Genomic DNA, 20,813 nt, shown 5'->3' with positions numbered 1-20,813 from the left:
TATTTTTGAATGACCAGTCCGAAAACTGGCTATACCGTGCTATTTTTACGATTTTGATGGAATGGTTTTGTTTTTGCCAAAACAATTACTTTTGTCCAAAGGATCATCCTTCTTACTCGTTGTTTGTTTTGAGGAAATAAAGTGATATTCATGAAGGCAAAGTCAATTCCAAAGTGATATATAGAGAAGAGAGTGGCAAAAAATTGAGTTCAACTTTCTTTACTCTATTCATTCTTTAATCATCTATTCTTGTGATTTATGAAATTTAATATCAGAATTATGATAGATGGCCATGATCTTATAGCACACTGTGATATCTAATACGATTCATCAATCATGTGTATCTTTATTTGGTTCGATGATTACATGTTTCTCCTTTGAATCTCTTTTCTTCCTTTTTGCATCATTTTTTTTTTGTATTCGACAATTATAAATAACATAAAAATTAAAGAGAGAAATAATTCTTAGGTTCTATTCCAATAAACATGGTATAAATACTACTCTCATATTTAAGGTGAAAATCAATAAATAATATGGCGTGCAAATAAAGCGTGTACTTAATGAATAAAGGCATAGTGAAAGAGAAGATAAACATTACTACATATCTATCTATCTTAGCTTATTGTCTTTAAACATCATGACATAAATACTGATAGTTTATAAGTCATTTAAAGAAACAAATGAGTTTGTGTTTGAATCCTAACTGTTAAAGTTTTTTGTTATAAATCAGTGGTCTAGAAGGATTTTTGCGTGCCATTTATAAGATAGTATGATGAAGCAAATCTAACTTTTATTATTATCGTATGAAAGATTTTGACCAAGAGTTACCGATCCTTCTTGTTTAAATATCTCATGGTTGTCTCTGAATATTTATATTCAAGGTATATTTTAAATTTTGAAATTCTGTGTTTACATTATGAAAAGACCTCAAATTTAGATAAAAATAGGGTCGAACATGTGTATACCAGTTTAGGATCTCTTAAAGGTCATTAGATCTAAATGTTGCATCTTTGCCGCCCTTGATTTATAAACCAAGATTGATAGAAAAGCTTGTTCCTAATTAAGTTTCCAATCTGAAGCATGTTTAGAAAGTACTAATAGCTGAAACTTTGTCATTCAATTTTTTTTAGTCACGGTAAAGTTTAAAAAGAAAAGATGTTTTAAGAAATTTCAATCATCTTATCTCGTCTAACTTTGTCATTCAATTTTTTTTAGTCACGGTAAAGTTTAAAAAGAAAAGATGTTTTAAGAAATTTCAATCATCTTATTTCGTCTAATAACATCGATCATTTATAAAAAAGCTTAAACTTCATTTTATTATTTTCTTACAAAATGGCAAACTACATGACTCGATAGACAACTTAGCATACACATTCAAGACAAATGTAAAGAAACTAATAATAATAATGAAAAAAAAAAAAATACTTGAACCTATACTCCAAATTTGTTGGAATTTTGATTATCGATTCGCACAAAATTTCATTGTCCTACCTTTCCCTCTCTTTCGATACTATCCCCATCACAGTTTTGGTATTGTTGTTGCACCGACACCCATATATATATATATATATATATATATATATATAAGTAAAATACCATGTAGATAAAACTTATTATCAGCTCCAAAATCCGTTCTTTGCTCTGAACCTTGACAATTGGAATTATGCACATAAGCAGGAACCCAAAATCTCAGAAATCGGAATACAAAGATGATCCTTGGTTATTCACAGAAGCTAGAACATAAGAACTATACCCAGATGCAAGAAACCATTATCTTGGAAAATATATCAATGATTATTGGCTTATTTTAGTTCTTCTGGTAAAGAATTGGAGTATAAAGGTTTTTTTTGAATGGTAGTATGACAGCCTATTGTCCATGCAAGTTTGATATGGGTCGGAAAGTTGCTGGTGGGCCAATCCATTTTCAAGATTGTCAGCTAAGATATGTAAAAATTTCAGGGTTTGGTATTGGGTTTTCATATGGGTATAGGCGTGGGAGGTTGAGATGGGTTCAAAGGAGAAGACAGAAGAAGCTTGTTGTCAGTGCTGAGCTCTCTAATGCTTTCTCCTCTAACGTTGGATTTGATTCTCAGGTTGCTTTAAATTTTTTCATTTTTCCATTTACCTACTAATGTCATTCTCTCAGTTAAGCTTTGATTGAATACTTGCCCTCTTATCTTGTTAATTTGTTGGTTGAAAGGGATGTTATCTGAAGCTTATGTTTGATCTTGTTTGAAATGTACTACTGATGCCAAAATTTGGGTCTTTCTTTATATCCAACCACCTAGCTTAGAAATTATGGGTTCAACTGAACCTAATAGCTTTGACTCAAACCCAGTCCATGTGTTAAAACGTCTACTAAATAAATACAAATAACAGATTTTGAGCCTAATAAGTCAAATGGGTTGTGATAAAATTTCGAACTCGCACCCATAAAGTGCAAATCTTGGCTCCGCCTCTGTGCACTAATGATGACTTTATAGGCCAGTGAGTCTTCAGATAGAGCAGACTTGAGATCGTGTTTCGGAGCATTTGATTCATGTAAGATATGCCAAGGTTGAACCTTGATATGCCCTGGTATAGGAAGTAAAAGTCAGATAGATGAATTCTAACCAGAAGTCCAAGCGATCAGATCCGATTCTAGCTATTTTGTTTTTGCCCCAATGTGGTGGCATAGAGTATCTGATAGCCTGTTTCACAGTTTTGGTGTCTCTTGTATAGACTGATACGAAAAACAGAGTGGTTCTTGCTTGAAACTCGACGCGAGAAAACATCTTAGTTGATTAATTTAAATTTTAAGCAAACAAACATTTGCACACAATTCTTTCAACTATGTTATGTTCTCATTACCTTTTTTAGTTGTTTCTAATTAGTTCTTAATTTGAAAGTTTTGCGTTTTGTTTTCTTATGGTTTGTTTACTTGATCCGGGATGGTTTCTAGTCAAAATTTATGTTTTTATTTTCTGATATAAGTAACTCAATTAACAAAAAATGGGACTACCCAGCATACTAGAGGTATTATGAAGTTCTAGATAAATAGTTTCCAACTATTAATCTCTGCCTGAAAGTTGTTGGTTTGAATTTTTTGTTATTAGCTGACAGCTTTCCTGAAATTTTGAATTCTCCAGCCCCGTGATATACTGAAGTTACCCTGGATTGGCCCTCTACCTGGCGATATTGCTGAGATAGAGGCTTATTGTAGAATCCTTCGAGCTGCCGAACAACTTCATAACACATTAATGGAGACACTATGCAATCCAGTGACTGGAGAATGTAGTATCTCATATGATGTACCCTCAGAAGATAAACATTTACTGGAGGATAGAATAGTTTCTGTTCTAGGATGTATGGTATGTCTTCTAAACAAAGGGAGGGAGGATGTTCTATCTGGGAGATCCTTTATCATCAACTCATTCAGTGATTTTGATGTGCATGTAATGGATGATAAGCTTCCTCCACTAGCTTTTTTCAGAGGTGAAATGAAGAGGTATTGTGAGAGCTTGCATGTTGCTCTTGAAAACTTTATAACACCTGATGATCCTACGAGCATTAATGTATGGAGAAAGCTGCAAAGACTGAAGAATGTATGTTACGATTCTGGATTTCCCCGTGGAGATGACCATCCCTACCATACATTGTTTGCTAATTGGAATCCTGTTTATTTTTCATCAGAAGAAGAGACAGAATCTGCAAGTTCTGAGGTTGCTTTTTGGACAGGTGGACAGGTAACTGAAGAAGGTCTTAGATGGCTGTTGGAGAGAGGATTCAAAACTATTATAGATCTCAGAGCTGAGACTATAAAGGACAACTTCTATGAAAAATTGCTAGATGAAGCCATTTCCTCTGGAGATATTGAAGTACTGAAACTCCCTGTTGAAGTTGGCACAACACCTTCAGTGCAGCAGGTTGAGAAGTTTGCAGCACTGGTCTCTGATGTATACAAAAGACCCATATTTCTCCACAGTAAGGAAGGAGTTTGGAGGACATCAGCTATGGTCTCCAGATGGAGACAATACATGACTCGCTACACATCACACTTTGTGCCGAATGCTAGTAAGGATGTGACCTCCAGTGTGAACTCATTTTGTGGTAGTAGAGGAACACAGGAGGCAGGCACGCCAGTTAACTCAGAAGAAAATAAAACTTCTACTTGTGAAGGTGTGTCTGCATCTGATCACAAAAATGGGACACTACCTACAAGATCAAACAGCATAAATTCTGCTGGGAAACTTTTCAAACAAATTCCTGAAGCTATAGAAAACAAAGACCTAAGTAAGAATGAAGCTGATGATACTGTTGAATTCACTTGGAAAGGCACATTGCTTACTGCTGATGGTGGGGTAGTATCCTATAATAAAACAAACCCTCTTAAGTCGCAACTGCCTCCCCCTAAATTTTTCTCCCGGACTGAGATGTCTACATATTTCAGGAGTAGAAAGGTTTCACCAGAGACATATTTCACTCATGGAAAGAAAAGATTGGAGGGGCTCCATGCTTCGAGGTATTACTACAAGAGAGTACCTAAAGGGAATGAAATCATAGACAGTTACACTGAGGACAGAGCTATGGATTCTAGAAATCCAAATGGGCCATCTAGTAATATGCGCTTATCAACGAAACCTTCGAATTCCTCTGCGAATATGGAAAAGTATGAGGGTCATAATGGCTCTGCAGTGCCAATTTTGAACAGATTCAACAATGGTGAAGTACATACCTCTGTTAAAAGCAGTGGTCTTATTGATGCAAGTAACGAGTTGGATGCTAATGCTGTGTCCTCAGCCACTGCCATTGAGAGGAGGAACGTTGAGGCCCCCAGGCCTTCAGTTGATGATAACATGGAGCTAATTGAAGGAAATATGTGCGCTTCTGCAACTGGTGTGGTAAGATTGCAGTCCAGAAGGAAGGCAGAGATGTTCTTGGTTCGCACAGACGGGTTTTTGTGCAACAGAGAAAAGGTAACAGAAACTTCCTTGGCCTTCACTCATCCTAACACCCAGCAGCAGATGCTTTTATGGAAATCCACGCCAAAGACCGTACTACTTTTAAAGAAGCTGGGACAAGAACTCATGGAAGAAGCCAAAGAGGTGCTTACACAGATCACTTATCGATCTTGGACTCTGATATATGACTACTCTGTTAATGCTGGACTGTCCCTGTTGTTTTTCATGAAGATGCATACAGTTACCAATACTTTTAATAGGGCTGTTAATTTACTATAGCAACGCTCACATTTGTGTTTTTTACAATTGAAAGGAAGACCCGCAAAGGACCTTCCTTGAGAGCAAGAGATTTATTTTGGCTCATTTGTAATTTCTGTGCTACACGATAATCATCTTATCTGCTCTGTGAAATCAATGTATACACTTTGAAACTCCAGATTGCGTGATCAAGTAGGCCTGCTTGCTCCCATTTTTTCTTTATCAACAAAAAGAAAAACAGAATATGCTCGACATATGTTCCTGCATCATACTAGCGCGACCTCTCAGCATATTCAAACAAATTACAAAAGCTGCACTTCGTTTGTGAGTGGACATTTAGTTATTGTCAATCATCTGTAATATGAATTCCATCTACTTTCTGTCCAATTTTGTATCCACCAACCAACTTGAGAAAGGAATATATGACCATTAGTTTTCTCTACTCATTTCTTCTTTGCCATTGACTTCCATCCCTCTTACATCATGAATTTCAGTGTCATGCAAGTCTCTACCTAATTTTGCTGAAGTGAATCTTGGTTAGTGTTGACATACAAGTTGTCTAGCACATGTATACACATGTACTACATCATAGCTAGCACATGTATATGAGTTGTATAGTAGGTGTAATACAAGTTGTGTAGCACATGTATACACATGTACTACATCATAGCTAGCACATGTATATGAGTTGTATAGTAGGTGTATGGCAACTAATAGATTAGGTGAATTAGTATTATAAATAGGCCTTGTAATCTTCTCTTCTAGATATGAAATATAGAACTTCTTTGGTTTCTAACATGGTATCAGAGCATTGAAGTTTTTTCATCAGTTTGTTGTTGGAATTTTTTTTTTTCCCCGTTCGAATTATTTTTGTTCAGAACAGTTTTTCGCTACTTTGATTCTATTTCACTATTTCCGGCCATTTTTTCCTGACAACTTTCATTTTCCAAGATCACTGTTCACTGCACTGTTCACTGTTCAAATATTACTATTCACTGTACTTCATGGTAATATTCCTTACAACATTCTTTTTTCCTCTAAGCCATTATTTCCTATTGAATCCAAAATATTGGGTTGTACTTGTTTTGTTCGTGATGTTCGTCCACAGGTAACTAAATTAGATCCAAAGGCCCTTAAGTGTGTGTTCTTAGGGTACTCACGTCTTCAGAAAGGTTATCGGTGTTATTCTCCAGATCTCAAAAGGTACTTAGTGTCTGCCGATGTCACATTCCATGAAAATTATCCGTTCTTTTCTTCATATGTTTATAACAGTTCTGAGGAAGAAGATGATACTTTGGTCTACACTGTCACACATCCAGTTAGTTCTCCAACACCTCTTCCTCAGTCACCCGTTTCCCTCGATCGACCATCCGAGCAGCCACCTGTTCTTCGTGTGTATACCAGGCGACAACAAACCTCAGAACCCGATCCTTTACCTACTTCTGCTTCGTCGGTAGATCCAACCTCCTGTGTTTCAGATCCTAGTTTGGATCTTCCTATTGCCATTCGCAAAGGTACACGACAATGTACTTATCCTATTTCTTCTTTTGTGTCTTATGATCATTTGTCTACTTCTTCTAGCTCGTTTATTGCATCATTAGATTCTGCTAGGATACCTAAAACTGTTCGTGAAGCATTGTCCCACCCAGGTTGGCATGATGCAATGATAGAAGAGATGATGGCTTTAGATGAGAATGGTACTTGGGAGTTGGCCGATCTGCCCACTAACAAAAAGGCTATTGGGTGCAAGTGGGTATTTGCTGTTAAGTTTAACTCCGATGGGACAGTAGCTCGCCTTAAGGCACGCCTTGTTGCAAAAGGGTATGCACAGACCTATGGAGTCGACTATTTGGATACTTTTTCCCCGGTCGCCAAGTTAGCTTCTGTTCGATTATTCATTTCCATGGCAGCTACTTATGATTGGCCTCTGCATCAGCTTGATATAAAGAATGTTTTTTTACATGGAGATCTTCAGGAAGAAGTATATATGGAGCAACCACCTGGGTTTGTTGCTCAGGGGGAGTGTGGAAAGTTATGTCGTCTTCGAAAATCTCTTTATGGGCTGAAACAGAGTCCCCGTGCTTGGTTTGGCAGATTTAGTGAGGCTGTTCTAGAATATGGGATGAAGAAAAGCAATTGCGATCATACGGTGTTTTATAAAAAGTCTGATGATGGTATTCTTTTATTGGTAGTATATGTTGATGACATCGTTATTACTGGAAGTGATATTACAGGAATTTCAACTCTAAAGTCTTTCCTTCACACTCAATTTCAGACGAAAGATTTAAGGTAACTAAAGTATTTTTTGGGAGTTGAAGTTACACGGAGCAAGAAAGGCATCTTCTTGTCCCAAAGGAAATATACTCTTGACTTGTTAGCTGAAACTGGAAAGTTGGGATCTAAACCATGCAGCATGTCAATGGTTCCTAACACACAACTCGTGAAAGAAGACGGTGAGTTATTCGAAGATCCATAGAAATATAGGAGATTGGTTGGGAAACTGAACTATCTTACAGTAACTCGTCCCGATATCGCATACTCTGTCAGCATTGTGAGTCAGTTTATGTCTTCCCCAACAGTCAGGCATTGGGCGGCTCTGGAGCAGATTCTTTGTTATCTAAAGGGATCTCCAGGACGGGGTCTAGTATATAAGAATAATGAACACACTAACATTGAGTGTTTCACAGATGCAGATTGGGCAGGGTCAAAAGCCGATAGGAGATCCACGACAGGATATTGCATTTTTGTTGGTGGAAACTTGATTTCGTGGAAGAGTAAGAAACAAAATGTCGTATCTCGATCTAGTGCGGAAGCAGAATACAGAGCTATGGCACAATCTGTGTGTGAGGTTGTATGGGTACATCAACTATTAAGTGAAGTTGGCTTCCAAACTACATTGCCAGCAAAGTTGTGGTGTGATAATCAAGCTGCTCTTCATATCTCCTCTAATCCTGTATTTCACGAAAGGACTAAGCACATTGAAATAGATTGTCACTTTGTTCGTGAAAAGATTCAACAAAAGCTCATCTCTACAGGTCATGTTAGAACTGGAGATCAATTGGGAGACATTTTTACAAAAGCTTTGAATGGAGCTCGAGTTGAATATATCTGTAACAAGTTGGGCATGATCAATATATATGCTTCAACTTGAGGGGGAGTGTTGACATACAAGTTGTCTAGCACATGTATACACATGTACTACATCATAGCTAGCACATGTATATGAGTTGTATAGTAGGTGTAATACAAGTTGTGTAGCACATGTATACACATGTACTACATCATAGCTAGCACATGTATATGAGTTGTATAGTAGGTGTAATTAGGTGTATGACAACTAATAGATTAGGTGAATTAGTATTATAAATAGGCCTTGTAATCTTCTCTTCTAGATATGAAATATAGAACTTCTTTGGTTTCTAACATGGTATCAGAGCATTGAAGTTTTTTCATCAGTTTGTTGTTGGGAATTTTTTTTTCCCCGTTCGAATTATATTTGTTCAGAACAGTCTTTCGCTGCTTTGATTTTAAGAAAATATGTAGTTCTGGAAAATTCGCTATTTTCTTTTGCAACATGCTTATGCAGTCGAAAACTATGTCCTTTTCGTTCTTTAGATAAGTATCTCTAGCAAATAGTTTACTATCTCATAGTTTTAACTCTTTTGCTTTTTTCTTTCTTTCTAATTCTTCTTTGAAGGTTGCTTCTTTCTTGTATTACCAAGAGAAAATGAAAGTTCTTGTTGAACCTGAGGTGCATGATATATTTGCACGAACTCCAGGCTTCGGATTTGTTCAGACCTTTTATTGTCAAGATACCAGGTGAAATGACCCACAAACTTTACACTCAGATAGCACTCTTCATATATTTGTTTGTTTGTCTCGGTTCACTTCTTTTACTTCACTAAGATATGCTGACCTTGCCTGTTGTACCTAATGCAGTGATCTTCATGAAAGTGTTGATTTTGTTGCCTGCCTAGGCGGAGATGGAGTTATACTCCATGCTTCTAAATTATTTCGAGGTGCTATCCCGCCCGTTGTGTCATTTAATTTAGGATCCCTTGGATTTCTCACTTCCCATACAGTATGCTTCTTGACTGAAAACATTATGATTTGGTTCTTAATTCACTTAGGAAGTCTCTCCTCTGACTTTTTCTTATTAATCCGTAAAGTTTGAAGATTATAAGAAGGATCTAAGACAAGTCATTCACGGGAATAGCACTCTGGATGGTGTTTATATAACTCTGAGAATGCGTCTTCGATGTGAGATATTCAGAAATGGAAAGGCAATGCCTGGAAAGGTGTTCGATGTCCTAAATGAAGTTGTAGTTGATCGTGGTTCTAATCCATATCTCTCCAAAATTGAGTGTTATGAACATGATCGCCTCATTACCAAGGTGCACTTTTTGTAAACCTAACTGCCAACCACCCCGCTGCCCCTGCAGAAGAACCAAAAATTATCCCATTTTTCATATTTCAGACTTCGTAGACCTTCCTAGCCAACTTTTTTATTTCAACAAGCATCCACTTGATTAAGGAGCTATAGGACATGGAGATACCTGTGACACCATTTTATGTTATTTGGCAGGTGCAAGCCGATGGGATCATAGTAGCCACACCAACTGGAAGTACTGCTTATTCTACGGCTGCTGGAGGTTCCATGGTACCTATTATCCCTAAGAGATATGAACCTTTTAACTTACATGAGTAATTGAACATATGTGTCCTGAAATACCACAGGCAATGAATTGTATCCAAAGCAAATATTCCCTCCGTTTCAATTTATGTGACATAGTTTGACTTTGGCACAGAGATACGAAAAAAAAGAGAAAAAGAAAAAGAAGACTTTTTAAATAGTGGTCTTAAAAGCTTAAAGGGTAAAAGCTTTGTGGGGCCATAACATTTGTGTCGTTATAAAAGATTCTCATTAAGGCTAAACTGGGTAAAATGAAAAGTTTAAAGTTAAATTGTTTCCAAATATATAAACATGCCATTCTTTTTGAAACGGACTAATAAGGAAAGTGTGTCACATAAATTGAAACCGAGGTAGTAATAAGTTAAAGCTGAATTACAGAAATAGTGCAAGATGGTGAGGTTTATAGCTTTAACAGTTTGTTGTGGCATTGGTGAACAGCTAAAAAACGAGCCACAGAGAAGTGGCTGACTACCCCCTCCCCTCTCATTAAGAAATAAGAGAAGAAGAGACAGGAAAAGAAAGTAGACTGCATTGTGCACTTAATAGTAAAGATATAGACGTTTCCTGACATATTTTACGAGTTATTGGTAGAAGCTAGTTGATTCCTCCTGTCATATCGTTATTATTGATGTGGAAATGGGGTGATGCAACAGACACTTGAATTGAAATAGATGGAAAGGTTACTTTCGAAGATATTGGGGAAAACTGCTAAGCTAGTCAAATTTGGACTCCTGATTGAAAACCTACTATCGGGGTTTTTCTTTAAAGGTTGAAAGCCTAATATTTAGCATTAAACAAAACTGATAGCAAGACTTCTTTGCATGGTTCTGTATTCAGTGGTGATTATGTTTATGATCCTTAGCTGTGTTACATAATCTGATACTGAACAATTGATTTATTTTTTTCCACTTCCTATTTGTTATTTACTGAAAGTAATAAATGCATAATCTTGTTTCCATTTCCTATTTATTGTATGACTGAGAATAGTGGAGATCGTAAAATTGCTTCATAAAATGTCACTCTAAGTGTAGATGTGTGCAACAAAGCAATAACTTGCAGTAATCAATCAGGTTATCAGCAAGTATGAACCAATTTTTGGCATCGAAAGCAAATTGACGGAACTCAATATTAAACAAATTAGTTTCAGTGTACTACGAAGCAGTTTTAGCTAGTTGTGTGAAGATTTCTTTCTGATTTCTTTCGTTCTACTTAGTTGCAATCTTGAAGTTACATCTTGCAATAAGATGGTTTTGTTATTTGATTTTCATACACAGTTCTTGATCTATATTTTTACTTTTGAAAGTTATGTTGGTTGTTATTGTTCATTTAATTGATGCTGAAACTTTAGCTGTGCTCCTTCTGGTCAATAATTGTTGATTGATTCGCCTTTACCAAGTGGATGCTAGAATAGTATATCACAAGGAAATTTATGTCATGCAGGTGCACCCAAATGTTCCTTGCATGCTCTTCACACCAATCTGCCCACACTCGCTCTCATTCAGACCTGTCATTCTTCCGGACTCTGCAAAGCTGGAGCTAAAGGTGACTTTCTCCATGAATATTTAAATAGTAATGGTATATATTTACTTTTAACTACTAGTGCTAGTACCTTGGTACAGTGTGTTAATACTCTTGGGGGCTTCTTTAGTAAATTTTGAAAGATCATCTTAGACAATGGAATAAGTTATTGTCCGGAAGGGTCGCACCCAAGGGTGTGGCCTAACGGTCAGTTAAGATATTGTCTGGAAGGATAGCACCCAAAGGTGTGGCCTAGTGGTCAATGACGTAGGTTGAGAACCATGAGGTCTCAGTTTCAAATCCTAGCAGAGGCAAAAACACTAGGTGATTTCTTCTCATGTGTTCAAGTGTTGTCCATGGACAAAGTTGCCCGATACATGTGGCTGGTGGGAGGTAGCAGGTACGCTGTGAAACTAGTCAAGGTGCACGCAAGCTCGGCTGGATACCTCGATTCTCAAGAAAAAGTTAGTGTCTGGAAGGGTAGTTAATTGATTTACTTTCAAGGTTTTGCACCTCTCAAGCACAAAGAAGAGAGAAAAACAAAAGCACCCCGCTAATGTTTTTCACAAAACTAGCGAAAGCGTTCTTCAAGCTCACGTTAGAATGTAAGATGAAAAAAAACCTCACCCACACGTTCTTCAATCCCGCAAGATTGCAAGAAGCGTTGAATAAAGGAAGAACAATGAAATAAAAAGTAAATCACGTTTTTGAAGCAAGAACTTAGAAAAACTAATCACTAATGTTCAGCATATTAAGTCCTTTAAATAGGCCTTACAATGAGCAAAATTGATAAAGTTAAGTAAAATTAATCTTAATTAAACTAGAATAAAAATAAGGCAAAGAGAACCTATCCTAACTAAAATAGGAAAAAGAATTCTAGTTGGAATGGACTACCAACTAACAATCCTAGTTTGACTAGAACTATAAATATATATAATCCTACTATTGTAATCTTCAAGGAAAAGAAATCCTAATCTTGAATGGATTCTTGGACTTCTTCAATTTCTTGAAATTCTTGGGCCTCATTGGATTAAGTCTAATTAGTGTAAGCATTTTAAATTCGTGGCCTAATTCTCCAAATTCATTGGCACCTTCATGAGCCCAATAAGCCTCCAATGTTGTAGAAAACATGGCCTCCATAGGTTCATCATTCTCCCTTGGTTGAAAAGGACTCGCCCTCGAGTCATCGAAATAGTAGGTGATGCTTCAAAAAGTCATTGGGAAGCTCCAAGCGATAAGCATTATCACCAATCTTTTGCAGTACCTTAAAAGGTCAATTAGCTCGCGTTTGTAATGTAGAGAAGTAGTGGGGATGCAAACACTACGTGGTCGACGACGGCGGACTGTATAAGGAGGGCGGCGAGAGAGGTGTTAGGGATATCTTTGGGCCGCACCGGTGGCCACATAGGATACTGGTGGTGGAATGCAGTTGTCCAAGGTAAAGTGGAAGCAAAGAAGGCGGCTTACCTGCGGTTAGTAGGGAGCACTGGCGAGGAGGAGAAGAGAGCGAACATGGAGAGGTATAAGGTAGCTAGGAAGGAGGCGAAGATGGCAGTAACGGAGGCTAAGACGGCATCTTTTGCTCGTCTGTATGAGGAATTAGGGAACAAAAGCGGGGAGAAGAAGTTATTTCGACTCGCTAAGGTGAGAGAGAAGACGACTCGAGATCTGGACCAAGTGAGGTGCATAAAAAATGATGGCAGCAAAGTTTTGATGGGGGATGACCAGATTAAGAGGAGGTGGCAGACCTACTTTGCTATTGTACTAGGTGAATTGAGGAATGCCGATAGTCCCTATGAATTAAGTTATTGTAGGGACATTGAGGTCATGGAGGCAATGCGTAAGATGAGAAGAGGCAGAGCTAGACGAAATTTCGGTTGAACTTTGGAGGTGTGTAGGTAGAGCAGGTGTGGAATGGCTTACTGGGTTGTTTAATGTTATATTCAAGATTAATAGGTTGCCTGAAGAGTGGAGGTGGAGTACAATGGTTCCGTTGTATAAGAACAAAGGCGATATCCAGAGCTGTAACAACTATAGGGTTATCAAATTACTGAGTCATACCATGAAAGTCTGGGAGAGAGTGGTAGAAATGAGAGTGCGAAGGACGGTGTCTATTTCAGACAAGCAGTTCGGGTTCATGCCGGGGCGATCTACCACAGAAGCTATCCACCTTATTAGGAGGATGGTGGAACAATATAGGGATAAGAAGAAGGATCTCCACATGGTGTTTATTGATCTAGAGAAAGCGTACGACAGGGTTCTTAGGGAGGTCTTATGGAGTCCCTTAGAGGTTAAAGGGGTCCCGGTTGCCTACATTAGGGTGATTAAAGACATGTATGATGGAGCTAAGACTCAGGTTAGGATAGTAGGAGGCAACTTCGAACATTTTCCTGTTGTTACGGGGTTGCACCAAGGGTCTGCGTTCAGCCCTTTCCTATTTGCCCCGGTGATGGATGCACTAACTCATCATATTCAAGGGGAGGTGCCATGGTGCATGCTATTTGCTGATAACATAGTTCTAATTGACGAGACACAAGGCGGCGTCAACGAGAGGCTAGAGGTTTGGAGACATGCCCTTGAGTCTAAAGGTTTCAGGTTGAGCACGACGAAGACGGAATACCTCGAGTGCAAATTTGGGGCCGAGCCGACGGAAGCGGGAGTGGAAGTGAGGCTTGACTCTCAAGTCATTCCTAAGAGGGGTAGTTTCAAGTACCTTGGGTCAGTTATTCAGGGTATCGGAGAGATCGACGAGGATGTCACACACCGTATAGGGGTGGGGTGGATGAAGTGGAGGTTAGCGTCGGGAGTCCTGTGTGACAAGAAAGTGCCACTGTTACTAAAGGTACTCCCTCTGTTCCAATTTATGTGAACCTGTTTGACTGGGCACGGAGTTTATGAAAAAATGAAAACTTTTAGAATTTGTGGTCCTAAACAAATCAAAAAGGGGTCCAGGGTATTTGTGTGGTTATAAAAGCTTCTCATTAAGGGTAGAATTGTAAGTTTAAGCTAAATTGCTTCCAAATTTAGAAAGGGGTCATTCTGTTTGGAACGGACCAAAAAGAAATAGGTTCACATAAATTGGAACGGAGGGAGTAAGTTTTATAGAGCAGTGGTTAGGTCGGCCATGTTGTATGGGATCGAGTGTTGGCCGATTAAGAACTCACACATCCAGAAGATGAAAGTAGCAGAAATGAGGATGTTGAGGTGGATGTGCGGGCATACAAGTATGGATAAGATTAGGAATGAAGATATTCGAGAGAAGGTGGGCGTGGCCCCCATGGAGGACAAGATGCGGGAAGCAAGACTCAGATGGTTCGGGCACATTCAGAGGAAGAGCACTGATGCACCGGTGAGGAGGTGTGAGCGACTGGCTGTGGTGGGCACGAGGAGAGATAGAGGGAGACCTAAGAAGTATTGGGGAGAGATGATCAGGCAGGACATGACGCGACTTAGGATTACTGAGGACATGACCCTTGACAGGGAATTGTGGAGGTCGAGCATTAAGGTTGTAGGTTAAGGGAAAGTTGTGAATATTTCTACAGCGCACTAGAGTGAGACTAGCCAGTTAGGAGTTAGTCTTAGGATGCTACTGGTCAGCTACTGATGCAGGGCTTTATCTGCTGGATATTATTATACCTTCCATCTTTTTCGTATTTCCTATATTTCTTATATTGTTGATATTTTGTTATTTTATGTTATTTTATTATGAGTCTATTGATAGTACTAATATATCGGCTCTTGTTGCTTTCTTGAGCCGAGGATCTCCTGGAAACAGCTTCTCTGCCCCTCGGGGTAGGGGTAAGGTCTGCGTACATATTACCCTCCCCAGACCCCACTTGTGGGATTATACTGGGTTGTTGTTGTTGTTGTTGTAATGTAAAAAACTTGCGGTTTGGAAATCTCTCCTTACTTAAATGAACCCAAACCAGGTCGCCTTCCTTAAACACCACATGTTTCCTACGTATATCAGCCTTTTCTTTATATCTAGCATTTTGCTTCTTGATATGTGACCGAACTTTCTCATGTAGTTTCTTGAGTTGCTTCACTCGATCAGCAACATCTCGGCTAAAAAAATGAGTGGCTAGAAGAGGAGAAAGATCAAGTGGTTCAAGAGGATTCTTACCATAGACAACTTCGAATGGACTCTTTTCCGTAGTGTGGTTGGTTGACTTGTTGAAGGCAAACTCATCAGTAGGAAGTAACGATTCCCACTCTTTGAGATTCTTCTTTATTAACCCACGAAGCAAAGCACCTAAACTTCGATTGACAACTTCGGTTTGCCCATGATGAGAAGTGCTAGGTGTTAGCGTAGTACCAAGTTTAGCCCATAAAGTCCTCCAAATATGCCCTAGGAACCTTGAATCCCTATCTGAAACAATAGTTCTTGGAATTCCATGCAATTTCACAATATGATTAAAAAAAAAAAGATCAGCAATTCTTATCGCAAGGAATAAAGTGAGCCATCTTTGAAATTCGATCGACAACCACGAAGATGGAATCCTTGCCTCTTTGATTCCTTGGAAGGCCCAACAAAAAGTCCATGCTAATGTCTTCCTAAAGTTGAGTAGGAATTGGCAAAGTAGTGTACAGACCCGAATTGCCTTTGTGCACTTTTGCCTTTATACAAGTTTCACATCTTGCAACCAGCTTATTGACATCCCGAACCATCTTAGGCCAATAGAAGTTTTCATGAACTAGGCGTAGAGTGTTTGTTTGCCCAAAGTAGCCAGCTAACCCTCCCTCATGGGACTCACGGATTATAAATTCACGCTAACTTCCTTGTGGAACACAAAGCTGCTAACCATGATAAAGTTAGCCATCCCTAAGCACAAACATACGCTGAGGACCCTCCCAGCATTGACCCCAAATAGCTCCAAAGTCTGGATCTGTTGCATATAATTCCTTTGTGTTCAAAGCCCACAATAGTGTTTTGCATGACAGAAACAAATCAAGGCTTGCGACTTAATGCATTAGCTACTTGATTGACTATCCTAGCCTTGTGTTTAATAGCAAAGTGAAAGGCTTGCAAAAATTCTACCCACTTGGCATGCCTAATGTTGAGTTTATGTTGGCTATTCACATACTTCAAGACCTCATGATCAGAATAAAGCACAAATTCTCGAGGTAAAAGATAATGACTCCAATGAGAAAAAGCTCTGATAATGGTGTAGAACTCTTTGTCATAAGTAGAATACTTGGAACTTTGCATCATTCAGCTTCTCACTAAAATAAGCAATGGGTCTACCTTCTTGACTAAGAACAACTCTCATCCCAACTACGGAAGCATCACATTCAACTTCAACGATTACATCAAAGTTGGGCAAAGCAAGCGCATGTGCTTGAGTCATCTTTGTCTTAATCAATTCAAAACTCTTTTGGGCAGCATCCGTCCATTTAAATGAGTTTCCCTTCAAACACTCGGTAATATGAGCAACAAGAGAGCTAAAATTCTTTATAAAACGCCGATAAAAGACACCATACCATGGAAGGTGCGAATCTCTATTAAGCTTTTTGGAATAGGCCAGCTAGCAATAGCTTCAATCTTTTCCGAGTCGACCTGAATTTCCTCAATAGAGACAATATAACCGAGAAAGAGACTTGCTCAGAAAAGAACTTGCACTTCTTCAAGTTGGCATAAAGGGTTTGCTCTCTTAAAACTTCAAAAATCTTTCTCAAGTGCTTCAAATGTTGTTGATCATCCTTGCTATAAATAAGTACATCATCAAAATAAACAACGACAAATTTTCCTATATATGGCTGACAGATTTGGGTCATGAGTCTCATAAATGTGCTAGGAGCGTTAGAGAGCCCAAATGACATAACAAGCCATTCGTACAATCCCTTGCCTGTCTTGAATGCAGTCTTCCATTCATCTCCCTTCTTCATTCGAATTTGGGGATAGCCACTTTTCAAATCAATTTTAGAAAATATCTTGCCCTCATGTAATTGGTCAAAAAGATCATCAAACCTAGGAATAAGAAATCTATACTTGATGGTGATCTTGTTAATAGCACGACTATCAACACACATGCGCCAAAATCCATATTTCTTAGGAACGAGCAAGGCAGGTACAACACAAGGACTTAAACTTTCCCTTATTACTCCACTCCTTTATAAGTAATTCTTCCTCTTGTTATGCATATTTTTATGGACTTTAGGATTAACGCATTATGCTGACTTATTTGGAATGATAGAGTCAACAATCAAGTCAATATCGTGTTGAGCTTCTATGAAAGGAGGAAGGTCAATGACACACATTGTTGGATACTCCAATGGATCATCATAAAACTTTGGTGGTAAATTCTCATCTTGTAGATCCAATGCATGTTCCTCGTCTCTTTGGTAAATCCTCATCTTGTGGATCCAATATCATTAATGTTGGATGTTAATGAACATGTTGGGAGATATAGAGACGAGAGAGGGAGAGGTGAGCCAGATGAGGGTGAAAAAATGAGGAAGATGAAAGTGAAACGAGAATTAGCTATGATGGCTATGATACAAAATCTAGTTGAAGAAGAAATCTAGGGTATTCGGTTGAGAGAGGGGAATTGTTATTCAAAATTCTTCCATTGACAAGCTATAGTGAATAAGAAGAGAAACTTATAGAGGCAATAGAAGTTAAGGAATAATAATGTACAAGGAGAAGTAGTGCATGAGGCGATTGTGGATTTATACATACAATTATACAGGGAAGGGAGTGCTTTAGGGGTCGTTTGGTATCATGGATAAAGAAAATAATCCCATGATAAAATGTGGGATTATTTAGTCTTGTGTTTTTTTAAAAATCTTCATCAAAAAGAAAACGAAAATGAAAGAGAAAAAAAGAGGACAATACATGGCATAGTCCATGTTCTCTTTGTTGTTATCGTCTTGAGTCTATGACACCCCTTTATTTAGTACCTTTCTTTCTTTATGATAACAACAATACCACCTCAATTCCAAACAAGTTGGGGTCGCTATATGAATCCTCACTGACCATGTTCTCCATTTAAATTCATCTCAGGCCAATATTGTACAAAATAAAAATAAAAATGAGAAGTACTAGAAGTTCTCGATATTTCCTACTAGCATAAGAATCTGTAGTAAGACTAGAAAACTCCTAGAAAACATAGGCCTAAAGTAAACGTAATAACGTGATATTCCAGTGAATGGTAAGTGAAGGTGATAAAAGGAGACGAGATAGGCCTAAAACACATGAAAGAAGTTGTCTCAAAAAACTTACAATCTCTTGGAATCAATGCAACTTACTTCCATGTGATTTTAGGTCTACCTCGTCTCTTTTTAACACCTTCACTCTCCATGGTTTAACACCCACAGTGTACATACGAGTGCATGTGGAGGTCAACACAAGACATGACCAAACCATGTAAAGTGACATTCTCTGATTTTATCCTCATGCTACTTGTTTCATCCGGCGAATGTAGTTATTTTTAATCTTGTCTAATCTTATTTGAATGCACATCCATCTTAGGTTTCGGATCTTTGAGACACTCATCTTGTGGATGTGTTGGACTTAGCAGCCCAATATTCACATAAATATAACATTGCTGGTCTAATAACTGTTCAATAGAACTTACTTTCACTTTGATATGTATCCTCCTATACATAACACCTCAGTAGCACAAAATGTTCGTCGACAACAGGATTGGAACCTGCACAGGAAAATCCCAACAGATTTCAAGTCTTCTCCTTAACTGCTCGAACATATAGGCAGCTTCTTTATAAGTTCTTATCTTTCCTCATTAAACAACGATGTTTTCTATTTGTAGAATGTGAGTCCTTTTATTCTGCTACTTCTGATTTTGGACTTCTCTTCTACTCGTCATGAAGTTACTAAAACAATTAAATTTGAAGTTGTGCCTGATTTTGATAGGTCATCTTAGTATATGTTCTTGTCAGTATTCTTAAAAGTAGACATGATTCCTCAATGAATTTAGGTTTCTTAGGATGCTTTAAGTTTTTCCCTAAAAGAGTAATGTCGGTGCAAAAGCCTTAATTTCAACTATCGTGTTTTATGATTGGCACCTTGATGACTGCACGTATCCAATTTCTTGATATTACACCATTATTGTTCGACTATTGGCACCTTGATGAATGCATATCCATTTCTTGTTGTCAAATCATGAAATCTCTCATGATTTCATGGCATGTGTCTAGCAGTCAGCCAAGGCACAACTGCGTCTTTCTAAACGTTTTGCTCTTTTGTGGATTCATTTCGTACCATTCAGTTAGAAAGTTAAGTTATTTGCAAACAGATTCCAGAGGATGCACGCAACAATGCTTGGGTCTCCTTTGATGGGAAGAGACGGCAACAACTGTCTAGAGGAGATTCTATTCGGATATGTATGAGTCAGCATCCACTTCCTACAGTCAATAAATGTGACCAAACAGGTGATTGGTTTGGTAGCTTGATCCGTTGCCTGAATTGGAATGAAAGACTAGACCAGAAAGCACTCTGAAGAAACTTGGAACTATCCTGTCCCACATTTATGTAGATTCTTGTACAGTCATATAAGATCAGCAGAATTACAGAAGATCCACTTTACACGGTATAAAATTCGTTTCCCATGGCTCTCATAGGTGCAATTAGTGTTCCCCACCTTTCATCCTCTCTTAGCAATGTCGCATTTCAACATGGGCACTTTCTATATCGTTACTCTACAATAGACGCTTATAAAATTGCAATCTTTACTCATCTGCCTGAGATAGAGAGTTCTGTTCGTGGTATCTCTCGGCTATCATACTTCTTGATACCTCTTTTATAGGTATCAAGTCTCTCCAGCCGCCGCCCACTCCAGAAGTTATGTTCTGGTAATAGCAAACATTAAGAGTGTGTTGAACTGTTCCATCTTGTTTGATAAAAGTGTGGCAGCCTCCTGTTATTAAACCCTGATCACTTATTTTGTGTTTAAGCAGAGTCAGCAGACAATACCTTTACTGCAGCATGAAATAATTCATTGAGAATAAAGTTTTTTTTTTTTTCAAGATTGAGAATTATTTGTTACTTCATACTTTTTGTTGAAGCTTTTCTATTAAATAAGATAGTTGTTAACCTTTTCAAAAGGGGGCATTTGCATCTATACCTGTCTTTTGTGTCACGTTTTAACGTGTGCCCGCTTTGCAAAAAAATTGCAAGCATACCCGCTTTTTCGCATAACTTCAGCATACGAGGCTGAAGTAGCAAAGGCAATCACGTAAAACTTCAACATTCTAGTAGTCAGGTCTGAAGTTCAGCTCTAGAGCTAAAGTTTTTTGTTTTTTAACTGGCGAAGTTTTTGTAGATGTATATACATAAGGTCAATATAGTATGATTTTGTCTCAGAAGAAAAATATTTTTAAGGACCTCATATTTTGGAGGCAGATCTAGAATTTAAAGTGTAGGTTTATAATTTTAGCTCTTTTAA

The 20,813-nt window shown here is 38.1% G+C and overlaps 1 protein-coding gene across 1 annotated transcript; it reads left to right on the top strand.

The window, feature by feature from the left end:
• The first annotated feature begins 1,457 nt into the window (after positions 1-1,457).
• Positions 1,458-20,415, top strand: LOC107796849 (NAD kinase 2, chloroplastic-like). The gene is made up of 8 exons (XM_075232936.1): positions 1,458-2,093; positions 3,129-5,084; positions 8,896-9,017; positions 9,138-9,279; positions 9,368-9,592; positions 9,784-9,858; positions 11,332-11,433; positions 19,665-20,415. The coding sequence occupies exons 1-8, from the start codon at positions 1,860-1,862 to the stop codon at positions 19,866-19,868; spliced, it is 3,060 nt and encodes a 1,019-aa protein (XP_075089037.1). The 5' UTR covers positions 1,458-1,859; the 3' UTR covers positions 19,869-20,415.
• Positions 20,416-20,813: the final 398 nt, after the last annotated feature.

The sequence above is a fragment of the Nicotiana tabacum genome, chromosome 16 (genome assembly GCF_000715075.1).
Source record: "Nicotiana tabacum cultivar K326 chromosome 16, ASM71507v2, whole genome shotgun sequence".
Taxonomy (NCBI): Eukaryota; Viridiplantae; Streptophyta; class Magnoliopsida; order Solanales; family Solanaceae; genus Nicotiana; species Nicotiana tabacum.
This window is presented reverse-complemented; position numbering and strand designations above follow the sequence as displayed.

What these genes read in the sequence shown, in the direction of transcription:
- LOC107796849 (XM_075232936.1), top strand. Translation starts at nt 1,860, where the DNA reads ATGACAGCCTATTGTCCATGCAAGTTTGATATGGGTCGGAAAGTTGCT. An exon ending in GATTTCTCACTTCCCATACA is followed by an intron (nt 9,280 to 9,367) that starts GTATGCTTCTTG and finishes TAATCCGTAAAG; the next exon opens with TTTGAAGATTATAAGAAGGA. An exon ending in CGGCTGCTGGAGGTTCCATG is followed by an intron (nt 9,859 to 11,331) that starts GTACCTATTATC and finishes TATGTCATGCAG; the next exon opens with GTGCACCCAAATGTTCCTTG.